The following is a 22,859-nucleotide window of genomic DNA, read 5'->3' on the forward strand; positions in this document are numbered from 1 at the left end:
GGTTTCACCCCAGGATTCAATGCAATATGATAATTGGCTTTGGAAAATGGCAAAATAAATAATTCTAAGTGTGTGTTTCTCAAAGTACTGACGGCATTTATACAGTGCAAAGCATGCAGCACCCAACTTTTTAGAAAGTGCCTGAATGTGATCCTTCCATTGCAAGTTCTCGTCCAGTATTACTCTGAGATATATGTCCTTATTGACAGGTCCAATGGGATTACCCACCAATTGCACTGCAGGCCAGTTTTCAGAAATTATTTTTCTTGGACGTTTTTCACCGGACCGGGAAAAAAAAACGTAACAGCCGGGAAAACACAACAGTGAGGAAAGCACCGAAAATTAATGAAAACAGGGCAGCTTTGACTTGAAACAATTTATTTTCGCAAATTGACCCTAGGACTTTAAAAACTCGAGAATGGTGGATTGCAGTTTCTTTCGCTCCCTGGAAAGAACAACGCGTTTCTCAATAGCAAAGGCCGCATTGCTGTCAGCGTTGCTTTGCGGTGCGGCCATACCGCATGCAGCAGTGCTGTGCAGTTCACGCGCTCACTGCAGTTCATGCTGAAGCGACGTTGTGCACAGCGTCCAGCACTGAAATGTTCGTAGGCTGCTCGCCGCGCTGCTCCGCGTAGGCCGCCCTGACTGCCTGTCGACTGCGTTTAGTACGTCCAGCTTTTCCTCAAGAGGAAGCGCCTTCCGCTTACGCAACGCTATCACGCCATCAAAGCACGATAAAGATGTTGTTGTGACTTAGAGAAGGATGAAAAGGAAATTGCACGGGCCTGCCTACTGGCTCCAGCCGAGCCAAGTGCCAGCTGCCAAGTGCAGATAGAGGAGAGTTAAGATAAAAAGAAAGAGTGAAAGAAAAGACACGCGTCGCAACGGCGGACGCTGGCTGAGAAAAACAGATAAGCGACCGCAGCCGCGCCTCCTTGTCACCACCTCCCACGATAAAGATCGCGGCATTCGGCGTTCGCGAGGCAGATAGCCATCTAGTGGCGGCCTCTCCAACTCGCCTGCGGCTTCTCGCAGCCAGTTCCGTAGCCAAGCCTGGCCAGGACTCGTCAAAAATCAAAATGGCGGTTGGCGCGCATTGCCCGGGCGGGTTCGGGGAGCCCGGTTGCGACGTATCATGCGGGATCGTTTCCTCGGGTACGACGTAACAGCGGGGTTCCCAATACATTGGATCCTATGGAAGCTATGCCGGGACCCGAAGAAAACGACGTAACAGCCGGGAAAACGCACCAGTGAGGAACGTAACAGCGGGGTTCTACTGTATTCTGTTTTATTAATATTTATGACGGCTGTGTTGAAGGTAAACCAATTACTAGTTTCTAAATCCCTGTTAGCCGTACTAATTAGTTCACTTGCAGACTCATGTGCACGTAAAAGAGCTCTGCCGTCGGCATAGGTGAAAACAGAAAACTGTTTGGTGAAGTGCGGTAGTCACTGATATACAGTGAGAAAAAAAAATCAGACCAAGGACCAAAATCTGAAGCACGCCCACAGTAATCGCTTTAAAATTAGACCGTGTACCACCCAGTTGGATCATTCGGCACCTGTTATTGAGATAGCTTCTAAAGAATTATATGCTAATCCCTCTAAATCCATAATGCATTTGCTTCCTGAGTAAAATTTCATAATTGACAGTGTCAAATGCTTTTTTGACATCCAAAAAATTCCTAGGACTAGTTTATTGCCATTTAGAACAGTTGATAGTTTTTGATAGCGGTATCACTGCTATTCTGGTAGATCTTTTAGGTCTAAATCCGTGTTAAAGGGATACTGAACCAAACTTATGGAGCTGCTCTTTTGCATGTAAACAAGAGCTTGACTGCTAAAATTGATAAATGTGACAAGCATTTTAGCGAAAAAGGCGGATAATACACTTTTTTTCGCGATTTATTGCCGTATCGTTGCACCTGGCGGCCGCCTGTGGAAGCTGCGACTAGACGTCATTACACCCGCGCGCCCACCGTTCTCTCAGAAGCACGATTGCCATCACTACTCACGGCTTTTCCGTGTCTGTCGTCTGCTCACGACGTACACAGATATGTCAAAATGTTAATCGATGCTGTATACATACCATAACCGTATGCACGCTTACGTCCGCTAAATGCAGCTACTTTTTCCGGACCTTACGCCATTTCTAACATTCTCACTTTTAAAACAGAAGCGCGACGATGTTCGGACTAGTGGCGCCATCTGGTGGTTAAGAGGGGAAGCATTGTTGTCAACAAACCGACACCGCTCTTAGCCTAAAGGGGGCAAAATCATCACTCTAAGTAAAAAATAAAGCAAATTTATTACTCGTAAATTTTCTTACGGGGCAACAGGAGATGAAGCGAAAGACCGGTGGCCCATTTATGGCCAGTGAACACGCTGAAGAAGCCAGCAACAACGACGCAACCAGTCCGAAGCGAGGTTTCATGCATCGAAGAGCGCCGCCATATTTGTCGCCGCGGGAGGGTGCCATGACGTCACGCTCTTCAACTCGCGCTGGCCGGGAGGGCTTGGCGCGCGCTCCAAACATCAAAAATAAAACCATCCGCTGAAAAATATGTGCAGTGAAGACTAGATTTCGTTGTGTAATCACATCCCGAGAATCTATTTTCAGCGTTTTTGTTCAATTTTCAGATTTTGCTTCAGTATCCCTTTAATGAGGACACAGTGGGGTTTCTTTCTCGAGAAAAGCCATAACTCTGTTAGCAATGAGTTTTTCAAACAATGTGTTGATACTGCGTCATATAGAGATGGGGCAATAATTCTCAATAGAGCACTGCACGGGCCTCAATCTGAGGCCTAAGCCCGGCCCGGGCCCGCGACCTGAAGCCCGAGCCCGGCCCAGGCCCGCGGCTTCAAGCCCGGGCCCGGCCCAGGCCCGCTAAATTATCGCTGTAGCGAGCCCGGCCCGTGAATCCCAGAGTGAGGCCCAGCCCGGGCCCGGCCCGGCCCGTTTCACAGTAACGCTTGAGGTATACCGCTCACTCTGAGCAAGTAGACTGCTACTGGACCGATAAGAAACTGGCCGACAAAGATTCTGAAACCACAGTTTGGCTTGCAGAAAGTAGGTTCTTTAAAACCCAGAAGGAAGTGATTAAGAGTTGTGCTCGGCAGGCCCGTCTTTTGGACAGTGATCTCGTGTTGACTTGTGTAGGTGCGCAATGATAAATTCGGGGAGTTCCGAGAGCCAAACAAAAAGGGCTGCATACGCGCGCAGTAGACTACTTTGCATTCCCCCATGATTTCAATCAGTTATATTTTGCCGCCCAGATGTCTAAACAAAGCTGCCTAGCAAGCAGTGGGATGACATTTTTTTAGTGGACGCGATCTCAGAGGCTGAACTCATAGCCGAACTGATCGCCTTTCAGCAGAAACGAAAAGCTGAAAGGCTTGAGTATTTCACGGTGTGTGTTTTGAAGACTATAAGCGTTCTAAACTAATATGTTCTTCCCGAATGCATTTTATTAGTGTTGAATGGTACGGCAGAACAGCGCTGATGGACGGGACGGAAGAAGATGAGACAAACACATGCGCTAAACTAACAACCAAATGGTTTATTGCGAAAGAGGGGTGCAATATAAAGCATAGAAGGGAAAACTGCGGTGTAAACATGACAAGGCATACATTCCGGATATCATCAATGATTAAGAAAAGCGATCTCCTGTGGGAATAGAGCCACCGATGGTTGGCTTACACATGAGTTGCCTAATGTGTGAATGTGAAAGGCCTCCGATATCAGGCATGAGGTGTGATCTCTATACTTGGCGATGATAGTGTATCGCTGTAGCGGTACACTATCAGCGATACACTAGCTGAGACCCGACGGTCTCGCGAAAGACACGCGAAAGACATAGAAAACAAGTCACGCCGAAATAACATGGTCATTCATTTCGCAGATTGCGACAAATGTGAGGCGTTTTTAGACCAAACCACTATCATCGCCAAGTATAGAGATCACACCTCACGCCTGATATTGGAGGCCTTTCACATTCACACATTAGGCAACTCATGTGTAAGCCAACCATCGGTGGCTCTATTCCCACAGGAGATCGCTTTTCTTAATCATTGATGATATTCAGAATGTATGCCTTGTCATGTTTACACCGCAGTTTTCCCTTCTATGCTTTATATTGCACCCCTCTTTCGCAATAAACCATTTGGTTGTTAGTTCAGCGCATGTGTTTGTCTCATCTTCTTCCGTCCCGTCCGTCAGCTGTTTTGCCGTACCATTCAACATGAACCAACCAGCCCGACTCAGCCCTCTCCTTGAATTTATTAGTGCATAAGCATGTTTTAGGATGACGAACCATCAATTGCCAATTGAGACCGGTTGAATTTTACTCTTATTGGTGGAGCAGAAAACGCGCGAACCGCGTGATAACACTTGTCATGACAATCAGGATGAAGAAGCGAGGAGGGATAGACTTATCAGATGAGATTTACAAACTCTCACGAGATTTTGTGGCTATTGCAATTACGAGACGTTCCGGTCAGCTGATCAAAAAGAAAACCAAACGCGCTTTGGTTTTAGAATTTTACCACATGAGAAAAATATAGCTATAAAATAAAAGCTATGTTTTTGGTGCTTAAGGGCCCAAGGGGAGTCAGGCTGTGAGAGACACCGAAGCAGAGGGCTCCGGATCATTTCAACCACCTGAATTTCTTCAACGAGCAATGATACTACAAAATACATGGCTGTCATGCTTGCCGCCTAAATATAAATGCGGCCGCCGAGGTTAGGAGCAAACCGTGCTTCCCCGGCTCAGTAATCAAGCGCCTTGACCACTAAGCCCCCGCTGCGTGGAAATAAGGGAATAGATAAGTCAATGAATAAAGCTTAGTTTTTTTTCTCAGCGCGTACCATGGCCCATAGCTCATCCGTGTCGCTGCTCCAATGCCGCAGTTGTGTACTTCACTGTGCAACAGTGAGTGAATAGTCGGACACCAGCCGTTTCTGTACGGACCGAAGCCTGACTCGGGTCCGCAGCTTTAAGCCCGAGCCCGGCCCGGGCCCGCAACTTCAGGCCCGGGCCCGGCCCAGGCCCGGCGAAACAAACCATGTCCTGGCCCGGCCCGGCCCGCGGGCCGGGCCCGGGCTTTTGGGCCGGCCCGAGCCCGTGCAGTGCACTAATTCTCAATACAATTTCGGTCTCCATTCTTGTATATCGGCACTATTCTAGCAAAATTAAGCAAGTTCGAATAGGAAGTGAAATAGAAGGCGAGGCTGTAGATTTTTTTCGACTGGAACACGTAAGATATGTATGCATCGCTTTAGCACAAAGGAGGCGATTTCGTCACATCCCACTGATAATTTCGGCGGAAAATTATCAATTGTGGAGGCTATTTCATCCACTGTAATACTGTGATAGGCAAAGGTAGCTAAAACTCCTTGAGGAGGAGCGAGATATTCTATGGAAGGACAGTTATTTCCTGTTTTTGCACCAACAGTGCAGAAAAACACATTAAATGTTCAAACCAGACTTTTACTATATATCTCCAAGACTGATGTCAGGCATAATAAAATGGTTGGCTGCTGGTTTGAAAACTGAGTTGATGATTTTCCAAGTAACTCTCATATCATGGGCGTATTTCAGTAGCGGTAGTAAATTGTACTCCTTTTTGCACTATCTTATTGCAGATGTAACTGCATTTCTAGCTCTGCGGTATTTTTCGAAGTATAATATGAATTGTGAATTGCCTCAATTTAGTTCATATTTGGTATGCCATTGATCTTTTTCCTTTACAAGCTTAAAAATTGCCTTTGTCTTCCACAGACAAATAGGCATATTATAGTAATATTTGCTTTGTTCTTTAGAAGGTTGCACAATCGTCCTGATCAGTCAATCATTAAGTGATGATAGTGGTCATTAACACCAAGTAAGCTGCTCAAATTAAAATTTGTCTATTGTAGAGATTGTTTCAACTCATTGACATCAGTGTTGCTTTGGATATCAGATGTTTTGTTTCTGGGATCTCGTTCCAGAGGGAATAAAATCGCCACTGAATAATGATCAGTGATGGCTGTTTTATATATACTGTGCAGTCTGCAGAAATTGGGTTCCCGCAATACGTAACTCAAACTACCTGATGGGCAAAAATTGCAGTGTGTATGATCCAGTGGTGCTGATGAAAAAGCAGTCACTCGTGTAGGGCCGCTAGTCACGTTGCGAAAACCATATAATTCTAACAGATTAGAATATATCGCGCTATTTTTATTTAAAGAGCTAATAATAAAGTTGCTACAGATTAATACCTTCTTATTTAGGGTAGACAAGTTCATGAGTAACGATTCAAAGTGGTTCAGAAAGGACATCATTGTACTGTTTGGTGCCTGATATACAACAGCAATTGTAGCGTTCAGACACTGAGCAACCAAGAAATCAAAATCAGCACAAAATGAATTTGCCAACTTGGTAATCAAAGAGCATGACAATGAAGATTTTACACATAAGCCAACTCCTCCACCTCTTGTAGCAGTTTTTCTACTACAGGAAAAAAATTTGTAGCCTTGAATGTTGTGAAATTCACCTTGTTACAGCCAAGTTTCTGAAACTGCTGTATAATCAAAAGTATATGAATATTCGGCAATTAGACAGCAGACATTGTCAGTGTTCTTCAGGTTGCAATTATTCAGGTTGCAAACATTGCAGTGAAGTAGAGATGCACACGCATTTTCCTTTGCGAATTGATTTGCTAACTGTACACTGTTAATGGCATGTTTCCAGATTAGACTTAACAAATGAGAGTTAGGCCAGTGTGGAGGGTCAGTGTGAATGGGCTTTTGGTTCTAAGTTGTGTCTTGGACTAGTGTGTTACGTCCAGTAGTTGACCTGACTTGCTTGTCGTCAGGTGGCAATCTGTGTAAGCAGCACAGTATTGGGGATCAGTTACTTGGGGATATGACTCGATAGCAAGCTATAAAAGTATACAAAAACTTGGTGCACTGTTTGCATTAACACATCAAGCAGTTCAGAGATAAGGCAAAGGTGATACTGTCAGGTGATTTGGTCATACAGCATAGATGGCTTTCAGGCAAGGGTGCACGCAGATGCACTGAAAAACAACCAGTTTACCTTGTCAGATTGGTGCCCTTAACTGGGCTTGGCAGCAGCACTAGCAAGATGCACACTTGGTGGCCTTCGGCTCAAGAATGGCCAAGCCTGTTTGCCAAGCCGTGTTTAATGCGACTCGGAACATTCTCCGTAACTCAGTGATGACGTCATAAAGATTAAGCGAAAATCTTGTGCGAACATTGAATGGCTTAACTAGCTTGTACAAGTAATGACCCACTTATGAATTGTCTTGAGTGACCCAAAACAAGCCTTACAATTATTTTTTGTCACATAATGCAGAGAGGGTGTGTCATGGAGTAGGTGATGTTTGTGGTGTTGCAAATGCAGCGTTGACCATGGAAATCTCCTAGACCAAGATTACTGCAGGGGAACTTCAAATTCATATGTGCAGAAACATATCATCACACCCGCTGCCACTGTGGCTCAGTGGTTATCGTGTTTGGCTGCTGACTACAGTGGAACCTCGATTATACGTCCCCCGGTCATGCGACGACCCGCATTTTACGACGAATTTGTGCGGTCCCGGCAAAACCCCCATAGAGACAATGCATTAAAAACCTCGGTTATACGACGCAAATTTTAGAAGGTCCCCGCTTCATACGACGTCTGGCTCGTACCATCCGTCAAAAAAGGTCGTCAGCAAACGTAGGCCGGGATGTACCGTATTTTCGCGATTCTAAGCGATTCTAAGGAGGGGGGGGGGGGGGGCATCGCGATCGTGAAAAAAAGGGGGTGCTTAGAATCGAGTAAATACGGTAAGCACACTTTAGCCAGTCGATAACCGGTGCGTCTTAATCTTTCCACCTATCAAGAAAACCGCGGGAGCCGCTGCCCCGCTGCTCACGGCAGCCTCAACGGCCATCTTATCTTGTTTGTTGAGACTAGCCCTCTGCTGGCAAAAATGTACTGCATTTGTGTTCTGAAAAAAAAAAAAAGATGACGATGAAGTTCAGACTTTAAAAAATATCACGGTTGATTTTCGATTATACGACACCCGGATTTTACGACGGTTTCGCGCAGTCCCCTGAACGTCGTATAATCGAGGTTCGTGAAAAAAAGGGGGTGCTTAGAATCGAGTAAATACGGTAAGCACACTTTAGCCAGTCGATAACCGGTGCGTCTTAATCTTTCCACCTATCAAGAAAACCGCGGGAGCCGCTGCCCCGCTGCTCACGGCAGCCTCAACGGCCATCTTATCTTGTTTGTTGAGACTAGCCCTCTGCTGGCAAAAATGTACTGCATTTGTGTTCTGAAAAAAAAAAAAAGATGACGATGAAGTTCAGACTTTAAAAAATATCACGGTTGATTTTCGATTATACGACACCCGGATTTTACGACGGTTTCGCACAGTCCCCTGAACGTCGTATAATCGAGGTTCCACTTTATAAAAACATGGGTTCGATCTTGGCCACGGTGGTCGAATTTCGATGGAGGAGAAATTCTAGAGGCCCTTGTACTGTGTGATGTCAATGCACGTTGAAGAACCCCACGTGGTCAAAATTTCTGGAGCCCTCCACTACGGTGTCTCTCATAGCCTTAGTCGCTTTGGGATGTTAAACCCCCATAAAACTGTTCATTACACCACTGCATAATTCACTGCACCACACCACTGCACCACACCACTGCAAGCAGGCTAGGCACTACATCATGTCAGCAGCATGTCGCAACATGTCAGTGTGGTGTACCCATTAAGATCACTCATGAACTTTCCTTGCCAATGTGAACCTTCGTGAACTCGAGAACTTTCCTTGCCAATTCGCTTAAAGCGAATGCACCTTCGTGAGGTTTTACTGTAGTTGCTCCAAGTTATTTGTGATTGAGTGCATTGTTGACCGAGGTCCAATTCTGCTTGAGTCAATGGATGTCTTCAGTGGGGGGTATTTGAAGTGCCGCATCAGTTGTGAAGAATTGAAAATGCTGGCCTAAAATAAGGGAGGCTGCATTGTGAAAATTTGGATAGCCATTGAGCAGCCAGCTCATCGGTGACAGGTCTCTGTTTGTGCCAGGCCACTGCGGGGTCTCATCTTAATGCACACAACAGTAGTGGTGCTGCTAGTGCACTGACTGTCAAGTAGCATTCTCGGGTTGGAATGTATTTGGTACCCTTGGAGAAGTATGGTGCTCAGGGCTGGCTTTCTTAACGATGAGGTGTCGCATCAAAGACTTCGAGTTACAGCTCTTCAGCTACTCTGTGACATTTGTCACCTGTTCACCGCAGCCATCCTCGAAGTAAAGCTCTGTGAGAAGCTCTTGCTACTCATGATGAAGCCACTCTTTGGCAGAAATTCATTTGTGGGTGGCACCAAGTTTGGATTCTTGAACATGTCTGTTTTTGCTTGGAAACAGTGTCTGAAGTGCTGAAGTGTGGGTTGGTTGTGGGCTGAGCCCTTTGTGCATGCATCGGTGCTTGGCTGTGATGTGGCCGTGCTGGTGGCTGTGCTTGTGGTGGTCGTGGCATTCAGACGGTCGCTTTGCAAGCTTGCTGGGGCCAGTTGAGAAACAGCTGTGGCAATGAAAATTTGCCACATGATGGGTTCTCCTTGATTCCAAAATCGAAGCTTGGAAGCACCACCAGTAGTGGGAATCGAATTCCACACGTGGGGTCAATAAGATATCTGCACAGTACACTCTAGTTTCCGTCACTGTTACCTGTAGTGCTGAGTGAGCAGTCACCTCCTCATAAGCGCTGGGAGCAATTGGGAGGCTTCTGGGCTTTGAAGCATAGTCTCTGCAAGGGAGACATCAGCAGAACTCATGTTGCAACAGGGTAAGGGTGGCAGCAGGCTGTGAGTAGATTTGTAACATGTATTTCTGGTCCTAAAGGCTTGCTTCTGCGTTACCTGTTTACCATTTCAGGTGCCAATTATCATTTTGAATTAAAATAGATATTTTTTTGCTTAAGTAGTACATCTCGAGTTCAGGAAAGATTTTTTGTTTCAACAATACACATCAGTGGTTAACTTTTTACCCACATGTACTAAATCTCTTTCAAACTCACCAAATAGTTGCAAGTGTAATATTGAAATACCAGGATTTGTGAAAATAACACTAAGGATCATGGATTCATTTTTTGTTTCAAAGATGCGCGTGATGCTCGAAATTCAAAAGGGGAAAAATGGCATTAGTATTTCTGGCAAACTCTGTGTGCTCGAAAATGGTGGATGATTCGCTACCATGCTCACTGTGCTGAGAAATGTTTGCCGCATTCACTAGCTGGCATGGAAAAGCAACGTATTTGGAAGATGAAGGATGCTAAATTTACTGGGAACAAAAGTAAGGTTCAAGGGGGTAAATTCAATAGTCTTCAGCTATCTTCTCTGTGTATTTTTTGCTTATGAAAGGATGCATATATGTTGACGGTACTGTCTTATGAGCAGCCTGCAATAACATCCTGCTCTGTCCCATTGGACCAGAATTGGTCAGCCCTTTATATCTTGCTATCTGCGCTTGGTCAGGCTGCGAAAGTGCATGGCTTTTTCACCCTGTTAGCTGCAGGACGATAGATTCGGCAACTTTGGCAAGCAGTCTCCTGGAATTACGTGCATCCTCTAGACGTTCTGCCTGGTGTACTTTAAAGAGGTTAGTGCCTGATGTGCACAGGCATGACTGTTTACTTCTCCCTGTGTGTGATGCATAAGGTGACCAATGGAATCCAACCCTGGCCCGTTATGCTTTGTAGTCTTTACCACCTGCTGTTAGCACACGGTTTGTGTGCAACTCGCATATTTTCCTCGTCTGCACTGCCAGCATTGTCCGAAACCAGCTCAACGGATGCACATGTCAAGGAACAAGTTGCTTCTACATAAAGAGACATAAATAGTGCTAAATTTCGGCCCTTGTAAATAATAGCAAGCTTTTGCTCAGAACTCTCACATGTACCATATAGGGTTAATGTGTAACAGCAAGTAATATCGTAAAAACCCGCGTATAATACGAACCCGAATATAATACGAGGGGAAGTTTTAGAGGCGCGAAATGGGAAAAAAAAGTTTTACCCGTGTATAATACGAGTGATGCAAGATCATAGAAGACATTTATTCCAATCGCGTCCCGCACTCCACTTAAATCACTTTCTTCTTCAGTAGCGCTTTCTTCGGACATTTCTTTGTCCGTCAAATCATCCCAAATGTACTCCTCTTCCGTGCCATCGAGGGTGTTCGAGATGCTGCGCTTCTTAAGCCCGCTTCGGCCGCCCGGTTGGCGTCACTGCAGGCTCACCTGAGCGCATCCACTCTGCGTAGCACCGCTTGACTGCGTCCTTGAACGGTTTCTTTACACAGCCATCAAGTGGCCGCGAAAGCTTCGTCGCGTTCCGCTGCACGCGAAAGGGGCTTCTTTCTGTCGTGGTCATCCACGAATGCTTCCTTTGACGACAGAAAACTGCCTCCCAGCCGCACCGTTGCCGATGTTCTCCGCAGCCAAAATCACTTTTCGCTTGAAACCAGCCGAGTACTGTTTTCGAGAGCCCGACATCGTGCTCCCCAAAACAATATCCACTTCGCGAAGCGTGCCTTACATGCGAGCACGTGCGTTGTCAACAGGTACACGGCACACCGCGACCGCCCCGCCGCACCCAACGGATCAACAAAGAAACGACGTCGTGACGTCGTTTGTCGAGAGTAACGAAGCCAAGCCGTAGCCACGCACCAATAGCAAAGCCAAGCCATAGCCACGTCGCAAAACCGACACCAAAACTTCGAGCAACTTCTAAAATTTTTGTTCGAACCCGCAAATAGTATGAGGCGGAAATTTAGGACGCTTATTATGGAAAAAAAACCTCGTATTATACGCGGGTTTTTACGGTATTTCTGACACGTTACTCCTGATAGGTCAGTTCAAAGGGCGTCACCCCTATCCAAGTTTCCAGTTTACTTGTACAGCAGAGCCACATTAATTCGAACTTTTGGGATAGAAAGTTGGTTTCGTTAAATCAGAGCGTTAAATAAATTACGCCACTTCCATGATAGAGTGGCATTTTGGGCGGATTAGTGTGCAGTGACCGCACTGTGCACGCATAGTCATGAGCTTATGTCTTTGGCGGATGTATTCCACCACGCAAGCTTGAATTATATTGCAGTGCGAGGAAATCGGAACTGAGTCCCTTCATTGGACTGTGTTCTGATTTCTGCATGGAAATGTCTGGACCATGAACGGAGGAAAATGGCAGTGCTCATTAAGGCAAGGACAGCACATGTGTGTCAGAATGCTTCATTGCGTGAAGCATGGCTGTGTTGGACTGCAAAAAATGATCTCTGCTATATCGCGAAATGGCAACAACATGGTTGCACTCCTCCAGCAGCAGCGTAATTGGGATAAGCAAAGTTCCTGCACTCTTCCCGGAACAACGGCTGTGTCGGTGGCCAGTGTTGTTCTTTTTCTTCCTCCCCCTCGTAACCTGGTACATCCAATGACAGCATGTTTGGAGATGTTAATATCATGTCCTGTTAATATCACGACATAGAAGCATATAGTCACGTAAGGATTTCTCAATCTCACAGGTTTTAGTTTGAGCTGAAATGAAGAAACCACTCTAAAGTTAAAAAAAAAACGAAAGCTGAAATGAGCGTTTTTCAGCATGCTGTATGTTCGCATGGAAAATTTTCCTCTGAAGTTCAGGTAATGAAAATGAGGTAACTTATCTTCTTAAACAATTACCAAGCAAAATGAATCTAAAAAATCTGGATCTGCTCTAGACAGCTTTCTGAAATGCTAGTCTGTGTGCAGCCAGTAGGTTTTAAAACCTTGCACAGTTAGCTTAACACACTGCACACTCATATTTTTTTACCTTCTCTCAGTATTGTTCACCTGCTACAAAACTCTGGAAAACTGCTCCTAATGTAATTTAGGCTTGCTACAAAGACTGCTCCAAAAATGCTCTTGGCTATTCCCGCCACTGCACATGCTGTGTGGTGTATAATCTTTTTTTCTCAAGGGCATTGTCACATGCGGCAAGCTGGGTAGTGTATCATCGTTCGCGTATGAAGTTAAGGACACTGAGGAGTTCCCTAGGCAGCCGCTTGGCCACACACTGATTTCAAGGTGATTGCTTTTCAGTGAATGCAAAATCCTGACACGATGGTGTCTGCAAATAGTACAAGACAAGGCCTTTTGCGTTTTTAAGGCGAGGTTTTGTGCCACCTTCCGTTTTTTCTTTTTTAAATTTTTTTCTTTGATGTTGTGAGTGTAATGTTTTATCCAAGAAACTTGAATAAGGGGCTTCGGAAAATTCGATTGCTGGTCTGCACGCTGTTGTCTCCATTTCCAGGTTTTGCGGCAGTTCCTAGTCCCTGGCATTTATCGGCACTTTCACTTCATTAAATCTTTTGTGTGTGTGCCTGCACAAACTTTGCAAAGTTCCTTGTTTTAATGCTTGTGTCTTCTTTCCATATTTTCGTTTTTCATGAGGTGGAGCTTCATGGCACATCCAGTCCGTCAACTATTCCTTGTCGTTTTCAGATACTTTGTCCCTTTGAACTTGTGCAGTGTGAAGGAGCTGCCACTGCTCTTAAGATGCTTTGTCTCCTTGCTTTTGTGCAGAACAGCTGCGGGGTCTTCTCCGCAGTGATCAGGTGCATTAGGGCAAAGCATCGAAAAATGATGACTAGCTCAGTTTGTATTTCCTCTTGGTCCCTGAATGCATCATACCGTCAGAATTTGGCGAAATTATGGACGTGTACACCAGGGAACTGTTTCAAAAGTTATCCAGAATTTGTATTGTGAAGGAAAATAGCATAACACGCATAATTTTTGGGTTTTTTAAACTGCAGATTACACAGACTAAGAACAGAACAGCAATGCTCTACTGCATTTCTCTGAAGGGCTGTGATGGTTTTGCAGGGTGTCTAGAAACGTGGAATTGTCAGGAGAATTTTCTTTACCTGAAAAAAATCAGGCAGTTGTGAGGGATACCATCAAGAAAGTGGCCAAGTTGGGGAAAAGGACTGACTGAAATTAACGTAGTGGTCTACTGCAAGTTTCAACGGTACTGTAAGGGCCCAACACATGGTCTATTCACATTGCCATGGCATATTTTAGCTTCTGACGTGTACAAGGCATGGGAGCCTGTCTGTTTTAGCTGTCTTTTTCTTGTTGTCCATGATGTGCACATTGCGTATGCTGGTTCGTTCTGTACAGGCTGCCACCCTCCTCAGTAAATTTGGGCTGGTGCATTTTAATAGACGTAGCTACGTTCGAAAGCATTTTGTGTGGAATAAGCCGTACTCATAGTAGTGTGCAGAATTCATGCACTTTCAGTGTACTCATGCGAGGCGCCACGCCACCCTAGCGTGGCATCAAAATCAATCTGGAAATCTTGCTCTCGGGCTTCCTCAATCTTGTAGGCTATTGTGGAAAGAAGCAGAGGCTAGTTTCTCTGCAATTCAAGCTGTGATGACGATGTCATAACAAGCTGTTACTTTCTGTGGGGAAATCGCTTGGTACTTGTTCCCATGGCTTTGCTGCTGTCGAAAGGAATGCCAGAGTGAGCAAATGGCACCTTCATTGGAAATGCAGGAAAAGGCAGTGCTTTTCAGGGATGAACGAGCAAACCTTTCAAAGCCTGAAATAATCTCTAACAGTAAAATGAGCTGTTTATGAATCCCTAGAAAGCATGCAGAGTGTTTCGTTTAGGTAATTTTTCAGTATTTTCTTAAGGTGGAGCTCTTTGTTTCTTCTCTGAACGCTCATTTAATCTCAGCACCTATGGCCACCACTCTTATGAACCATTAAAAGAGAGGAAAAAGTTGTGAGCATAATTTTAACAAACTTCCAATTCTAAGAGCCCAGGTCACTGAGGCACTTTCTGTCCGATGAGAAGGAAAACAGCTGCCGAATTGCTGCACAGATTCCTGATAGAATTGTGCCAGCATCTGTGGGCCCGTTATGGCCAGGGATTCCAGTGTGATTAAACCCTTATACAAGAGTTAAGCGGGCCATGTCCCATTAAGAATGCTGCATCTGGGACAGCATTCCATGGTTGGAGCTGTCTCTAGGTGTCACAAGTGGTACTGGTATTGGTAAAGCTCTCACTCGCGTTTTAGATTAGGCTGCTGTTTGTTGATTTTTCGTGTCTTTTGTTTCTCAGCAATGTGCCACATCATGTCGTACGCCTTTTCAGTGTAACCTGTGGCAAGAAGAGCATCTCCACTTGCCGTAATTGTTCGGCTGCTTACAAATTCAAGCTGTCACATTTTTCCCTGAACACAGTTATGCTTCAAACAAATTGTACCATTCTACATGAATTCCCCTCATTTATTGAGATGCTCGATAGCCATTAGCATGTGATAAATTATGAGGAGGAGTAAAATATTTCTATGGAATATTTCTTTTCATTGCTGCATTTTGTGGAAACATGTTTGTATTGTAATTTTAAATATCTGTTTTAATATTTGAACCACTTGAGAATATTCAGTTGTATTTGTTACGAATTGTTATTGCTGTTATCTGCTTCAAAGTGAAAAATTTGATGTTGACATGCACCAAGCAGAGAACATCAAGTGCTTGGAAGAATAAAGAAAAGGGTAGCCACCTATAATAAAGAGCTGGACTTAGTGAAAGCAGCTTTCTCGAACAGGGAAAGCAAACCTGTTTTCAGTGCAGCTTTTGCAGCTGCATTAATTTTTTTCTGTGAATAGACCATGTATACTGCCCATTGCTATCGCCACTATGTTTCTCACTTCGGCCATCGGGAATTCGAAATGGGTAGTTTGCAGGACAGCCTGTTTTAATTTTCTTTGTTGAATGCTTCAGCTCTCCTAGATAGCAAAATTTATCACAGGATTGCATTTAACGGCTACAATTGGGGCTCTTTTTGTCCGCAGATTTTTGTTGTTATTCCATCCACACCGCAAGAACACTCAACTATGTAAAGCATGAGGAAATGTTATTGCTTTGAGTGGGATTGTGTTCGCATTTTAATGTGCAATACGGGTAGCTGCAATGTACTGCACTGGAAGCATTCCATCTAATGCAAGTATCCTTTGAGTTGGCATCCAGATCGCAAGGGACTATGCAAAGTGCAACGTAAACAACAGCATCGCTAAGAACTAGCTCTAATTTTGTCCACAGCAAAGCACAAGGAAAGCAAAGATTTATTTTAGAAGTGCATTGTTCAAAAGAAACTATCTGCTTATGAATGCACAGTATACTCGCGAGATCATCAAAAAGAGACTCCTGGAAAATGTTGCACCTTCTTATCATTTTGGATTGGGGCAGAGTGTTCCAAACCTTAAAATAAAAGCTAAGTACAATGCAGAAATCGTGTATTGCGACTGAGAACGTAGCGAGTGACCTGCTTGGTTTCAGAACTTGTAGTTGCCCCTTGCCCGCTTGGCTTTGCTGAGCGTATCGCAGTACCGGCCGGCATTTTTTTTTACTACTTTTGGAGCACACGTGACCAGAGTTGCTGCTCTTTCTTGGCAGTGACATCATAACACCCCTGTGCTCAGGAACCAAAACCGAAATTATTCACTATAAATAACGCGGTAATAAATTATTTATTGCACTTATGTAAATCACACAGCTTGTATCACGGGCCCTGTGGCAATGCGCCGCAATGTTTGAAACAGACGCCAACCAAAAATTTGGTGTCTCCCCCCCTTTAAGGTTTTGGGTTTAGCATACAGAACTTGTGGCCTCCGGTGTGCCAGCGTCAGAAGCCGCAAAAGGAAATGCGGCAGTGTTGTGGGTTGGCCAGGCTTAACTGCCAAGACTTGAAACCTGATAATTTGTTTCTCCTAATTAGTACTGGTCTGACCCAGTGAAACCCTGTCATTGTTTGTCTTGACTATTTCCATTCATTCTTGAGCTCTGCCTTGTGCACACATGTTTTTGTGTGTGGTTTTTCTGGCACATCTTGAACAACGTTGCTTTTATCCTTTTCTTGGGGATCTTTCTAATGTGCATTCGCAAGGCCACTGCAGGAGTGCATAGGCTGCTTCGATAGTCTGTTGAGAGATGTTCTTATCTTTTTTCTCTCTTGCATGAATTCCATTTTTTGTGCATTTGTTTGTGGGTTTCTCTTAGTGGTTTATTAGTTGCATTTTACTTTTCTGAGCTTGCACACTTTTTTTTTTGCTTTTCATGGCATTCAACCCTGCATATGACTGACAGTAGTGGAGGGACTGCAGCAACGGACCTTGCATGGTGCGACATTCTCTGGTCCAAGGCACCTATTCATCGTTCCAGGCTGCTGGCTCAGGATTGTGTCACAAGTCTCCACCTTGTCCTGCAAGCAGCTTGACAATAGACCCATGTCGGCCAGAACTTCTGTGCCAAATAAAGTATTCCTACCGACATATCTTGTCAGTAATTAATGAAGCATATGAATAGGTTATTAACAACTTCTTTGGCCCTGTAGAAAAACCAAGTCACAAAACATTGGGCTTTTTTGAAACCATACCCAGCCACCACATTGTTTACTGTGCAGAGCCTCATTTTAACTTCTTGTTTATTTCTCCAACAAGCTGCTCTGAGACTGCTGCTAAAAGGGTACTGAAGCCCAGTGAAGATGTAAATCGGGTAATGAACAGCATGTTTGTCGGCACTGCACGTGTCTACATTTAATGCATGGGAGGGGCAATTTCCACTTTTTTTACAGGTAGGTAGTGCTTTTTCGAATTGCACCCTCCCTTGGTAAGCGAATGCTTCAACCTATAGCCCCACCTCATTCAGCACTTGAGCACTGACAGTGCTTGGGAAGCTCTTGCTGAATATTGTAATCTGAGCGCTTTGAATTGAATGGTCTTTGTAAGTATTTCAAAAAGGCAAGGCATCTCCTAGCACTACTGGGATTCCAACCCACTTCACACGAGGTGGATTCTCTAGTACTTGACTTGCAGGGAGTTTGTGAAATTGGCATCACCCTGAAGTGCACTCTAAAAGATGCTATGCATTATGACATGGAAATTATCATGTGGCTAGTTTATCCATTGACTTCAGGTTGAAGACATCTGCCAATTTCTATATGGTAACTTCAGCCTGTCGCGCTGGCAAACTGCATTTCTCCTGAAAGCACTTTTGAGCGAAAACTTCACTACGAGACCTCGCGCTTTCTTCGCAGCGCTTGCGGTTTTCACCTTCAAGCAATTTAGAGGACAAACCACAGTAGAGCCATGGTGTTTTGCTCAAGGTGTCGAACCGGAACCAAACCGAAGAGAGGAACTGAACCTGAATTTTTGCCCGGAACCTAAACCAAACTGAACCCAAATTTTTTCCACCATCTTGGAACAGAACTTGAACCGGAACGAATGGGGAGGAACCGTTCCTAACCGGTTCAAGGCACAGTTCCCACCCACTTTTGCTGCTGACTTCATCTTTTTCGTTTTTACCAGTGCGTGTAACGCGCTCTTCTTGCTTATTTCAAAAGCGCTACTGCACACCGCAAACATCATAACCATTTTGCAAAATTGTCGCTTGCAAAAAGAGGAAAACAACAAGGTAAAATATATTTCCACATTCATCGCACTAATCTTTGTTGTAGAGCTATCGTTTTACCCGGCACACGGGTGGCTGCTGCACTGCGCAAAGGCGCCGCCCAAGGAGAAAGTTCCACCGTTCGAGAGCTCTCGTAGGTACTGAAATAATTATATCTAACTCGGAAGTTGAATAATTAAGTAAACAAACATTATATTCATGTACAACTAAAAATCGAATTATAAATGTGCTCGTAAAAACGCAACGCAAACTTAATTCCTACTGTTCGATGACATTGGAGTGAGTCGCATGGCACTTGCATGGCAGCCGTATGGGATGTGATGCCAGTAGGTTCAATTTAGTCGACCGAGACATCAGAATGATCAGTCGATGCTGATGGTGGGAAGGCTACCTTGGGAAGAAATTGGCTGGTCCATTGATGAGTTGTATCTGAACCTAGCCCAAAGATAAGGCCTTTAGTTAATTTTATCCTTTGTCTTCTGTTTCGATGTGTGCTTCTTTTATTTTTCTTGACAAGTTAAATCATGCCAGGAGATAAGCTCCGATGTTGAAGTGTGAAACAAGGGGTGAAGCAAGGAACTGAGTGGAATTGCTGACGGGAGTATTAAAAAACAAACTCAATTTGGCGATCAATCGTAGGTACTTACTACTGCATTGTCGAAAAAAAAGATTGATAGGCATTCCCATCAGTGATGGTGGGTAAACCAAAGACCGCCTACAAAGGTCGCACTGAAAGCTGGAAGTGCCGTATTGAGGAAAAACCGAACTAATGAGTAGCATGCTCTGCGGGTTGCGCGGTGACGACCAAGGACGGGACAAAAACCTTGAGAAGCAGAAAGAGGGACGGGGTCAGGAGGACGGAACGAATAAGCGATCGGGCCCTAAGAGAAAAAAAGAAGAGAGAAAGAGGGAATGGCAGTAATAGTGGAATCGGTGAACTGCAGCGTGAGAAAATAAAAGAAAGAAAAGCCGGCGAGGCGGAGGGAAGAGGCTAGCTTGGACTTGGAGGAGTAACAGAGGAACTAAAAAAGAAGTAGGAAAAAGTTAAATGAAATAATCATTTCAATGACACTTGTGTGTAGGGTACCACTAATGAAACAGAGGCTCCCTGAAATTGCACCTCTTATACTTTTATTCAGAGAAAAAAAAAGTATTTCTACCATCGCAACCACGGCTCGACAGGAAAGTGCCCACGCAGGCGCCAGTGGGGGTCGAAGGCCTAACTCCCTACCCAGTTACGACCTCGCGGTAGTGGAGATGTGCCTAATTGGCGGAACCCGATTAGTTAAGGAAGTGCTCATGTGCGTGAGTATTCATTCTAACTCCACAGAAAGGCTAAAAAATTGCAGATGGAGCAGTGAATTGCCATTTTCTTTGCCTATTCGAAACACTCTCTGCTCCGTGAGGTTTTGTAAAGATCCTAATGGAAGACTTTTTTTTATGTTGCCATGTCATTTCTGAAGTCTGATTTCGAAGCTCGTACAGGTTATATTACTGCAATGCGAGACAAGAGTAGATCCCACACATAACCTTACTGAAATTGCGCTTTTTAGGCGGGATGAGAACGATCAGTGCGTACGATATTGAAGAAGGGAGAAAGCAGTAAATAAATCCTGCATTCAGCTATTTCTGCGACGAACTTCAAAGGATCAAAGGCTTGAGCCCAGTGAAATGGCCTTCAAGGTTGTCTCTGGCCGCAGAAACACGTGGAAGCGTGGCGCATGGTGTAAGGTCGGCAGGCAAGCTGCTGAGGCCTTGGGAGTCGGGCCACATGTGTCATTTTAATTTTTTTTTTCCTTTTTGTCTGCATTTGGGTTTTCTTAAAATTGGGAAGGAGATAAGGGAATCGGGGATGGGGGGGGGGGGGGCGGAACCCATGCGTCGTAGAGGGCTGCTGTACAAAGAAAGTTTGTTTGCTTAGCTATGTGTCGCTATAATAATTTGAGTGAACTGCGAAATCCTTGATGCCTAGATAAGGGAGAGGAGGGTAGGCCCGGCACGAGAAACAAACGCAGCATTTCTGAATTATTACTATACTATCTTTTTTGCCTTCTAACTTTCGTATCCAAGCATATGCTGGTTGGTAGCAGCTTTTCTTTCTGCTTGGGGGTGCAACGAGCTAGCGACCAGCTCCAAGTGACAATACAAAGTATAGAAACCTTGTGATGCGCGTCAAATGAACGAGGAACGTCCGAGCAAACAACACAGCCGGTGTTTCCTGAGATGGACGCACACACACTGAATCTCTCGTCGCAGAACCGTGAACTTCAGCAAAAGGGCGAGTCTACTTGCATGGCGTCTTTACAAACATCAATTTTTACACTGTTCAGAACATGCTTGCAAAAAGTACGCTGTCTTGGTTCGTTTTTATCTTCCGGGTATTACTGTAAGGGTGCGCTAAAAGTTCTTTGCGACCACTTTTCAAGTCTTTGTGTTTGGTCACAACTGAAGCTTTGTAAGAATTCCAACGCCGAACGGCAATCAGTTGCCTTAATATGGTCATGTGAGAAGAACAATCGCTATTTGCTAAAGAAAGCTAAAAAATTAGAGGGAGCATTTCAGGAAACGTTGCACGGGGTGAAAACCAGGAGATGTAAGGAAAAAGACAGCTGGCAGAAAGATGCGGTAATCCTGTATTTTCAGCTACTACGTGTTGAATGTGCATCTCGACAAAAGCAAAACGTGTTAAAGATATTATATATATTAAGACATATTTCCCTATAGATATCTACGCCAGTTCGAGGGCAAGCATACGGGCGCGTTGCATTGGCTCTTCGTGTTTCCTTTTGATAAGCACTCTCGCACGGTGCAAGCAAGGGCGTACGCGCCGGAAACTTCTCATTTCATTTTCCCTGGCTGAAAATCATAGCACGTAGGACCAAAGTCTCGTGACCGTTTACGCAATCGTGCATTTTTCTAGCCCTCAGTGTGACCCTCGACAGTCCGTGCAGAACAGTTTGAATCAGGTCCATGGCTTCTTGTTCAGCATATCGGAACAAGTTATCTGCTGGCCAAACAAAGAGGAGTGGAGGCGTAGGCACCAATGATTTGAGGAAATGAGCAACAAAAAAGAGATGGGAGGATTGCCGAAAGTAATTGGATGCACTGACGGATGCCACGTCGAAATCCCAAGGCCATCGCAATCGGAGCAGTCGTACTACAACTGCAAAAAGTACCATTCGGTGATTTTGCAAGGAATTTGCAGTGAGAGAAAGGAGTTCATTGATGTGTTCTCCGGGTATCCAGGATCCGTTCAGGATGCCCTGGTCCTGAGAAATAGTTTTTTTTAAGAGGATGCAAACGACAAGTGCCGATCAAGGTACGTATGAATAATTCTTTACGCGCCAAAAAAAAAAGAAAAGAAACATAATCCGTGTAAAAGTGAACAATGTGCAAAGAAATCAGGGAGGATATCATTTTGGAGAAACGTGCATGCATTGCATTAATGGCACAATTGATTTATACGTGGCGCAGTTGCAGAAATTTTGTCACCTAATTTATGCATGGCAAGCCTTAATTTTCTTGCTAAATTGAGATATATGTTTCCTTAACAGGTCTCATATGTTTTTGAAGGCGGATGCTTGCTTGGAGATTCGGCATACTCGTTGCTGCCCTGGCTACTCACACCCTACAAGAGCTCTGCAAAAGGGCTAGCTGGATACCAGGAGAACTACTACCGGATGCACATCCTACAGAGGGTTGTAGTTGAAGGGGCCTTCGGGCTTCTGAAGAACTGTTTTCAGACGGCTGTTCTACGTAAATGCCATCTCCATCAAGCAGGTCGTCCTCATCATCATTGGAGCTTGTGTTCTGCACAACTGGTGCATACGCTACAATGATGCTGAGATGGCAGCACCAGGTCTGGGTGTCATGGCACAGAATGATGACAGAGACTGCACTGCGAGGATGCTGTAGTCACTGCATTCCTAACTGTTGTGTTCTTAGCGTTTTGGTAGGCCAGCTGAAGTATTTTCGAAGTTGAGCCTATCTTGAATCTGTGTTCCTTTTCCTAATTATATTTATTGCTCAGTCTGTTTAAATGTACTTTTGCAGTGCACGATTCTGAAATGTGTGTTTTTTTCTCTTTCTGGGAAAGTTGTGAAGGTTGGGTTTGGTTTATTGGGGTTTAACGGCCGAAGGAAATCAGGCTATGGGGGACGCCGCAGTGAAGGGCTCCGGAAATTTTGACCACCTGGGGTTATTTAACATGCACTGACATCACACAGTACATGGGCCTTTAGAATTTTGCCGTCATTGAAATTTGGCCGCCGTGGCCGGGGTCGAACCCGCGTCTTTCGGGCCAGCAGCTGAGCACCGTAACCACTGAGCCACCATGGCGGGAAAGTT

General features: G+C 44.8%; 2 protein-coding genes across 9 annotated transcripts in view; both read left to right on the forward strand.

Annotated features, from left to right (window-relative positions):
• The window catches only part of LOC149356852 (uncharacterized), a 33,507-nt gene extending 16,062 nt beyond the window's left edge, over positions 1–17,445 (forward strand). For 3 of the 8 annotated variants that reach the window (XM_089584344.1, XM_089584346.1, XM_089584347.1), the window contains one exon: positions 17,193–17,445. In XM_089584344.1, the coding sequence (XP_089440470.1) occupies positions 17,193–17,408 (216 nt within the window). In that variant the 3' untranslated portion in view covers positions 17,409–17,445. Of the gene's footprint in view, positions 1–17,189 lie in introns of all 8 variants that reach the window. The other 5 variants (XM_089584351.1, XM_089584349.1, XM_089584352.1 and 2 more) reach the window with 3 other exon arrangements.
• Positions 1–22,859, forward strand: part of LOC149356851 (uncharacterized) — a 305,537-nt gene that overhangs the window by 168,627 nt on the left and 114,051 nt on the right. The window lies entirely within an intron of this gene.

This window comes from Amblyomma mixtum, chromosome 3 (genome assembly GCF_055824585.1).
Source record: "Amblyomma mixtum isolate Tamu chromosome 3, ASM5582458v1, whole genome shotgun sequence".
Classification (NCBI taxonomy): Eukaryota; Metazoa; Arthropoda; class Arachnida; order Ixodida; family Ixodidae; genus Amblyomma; species Amblyomma mixtum.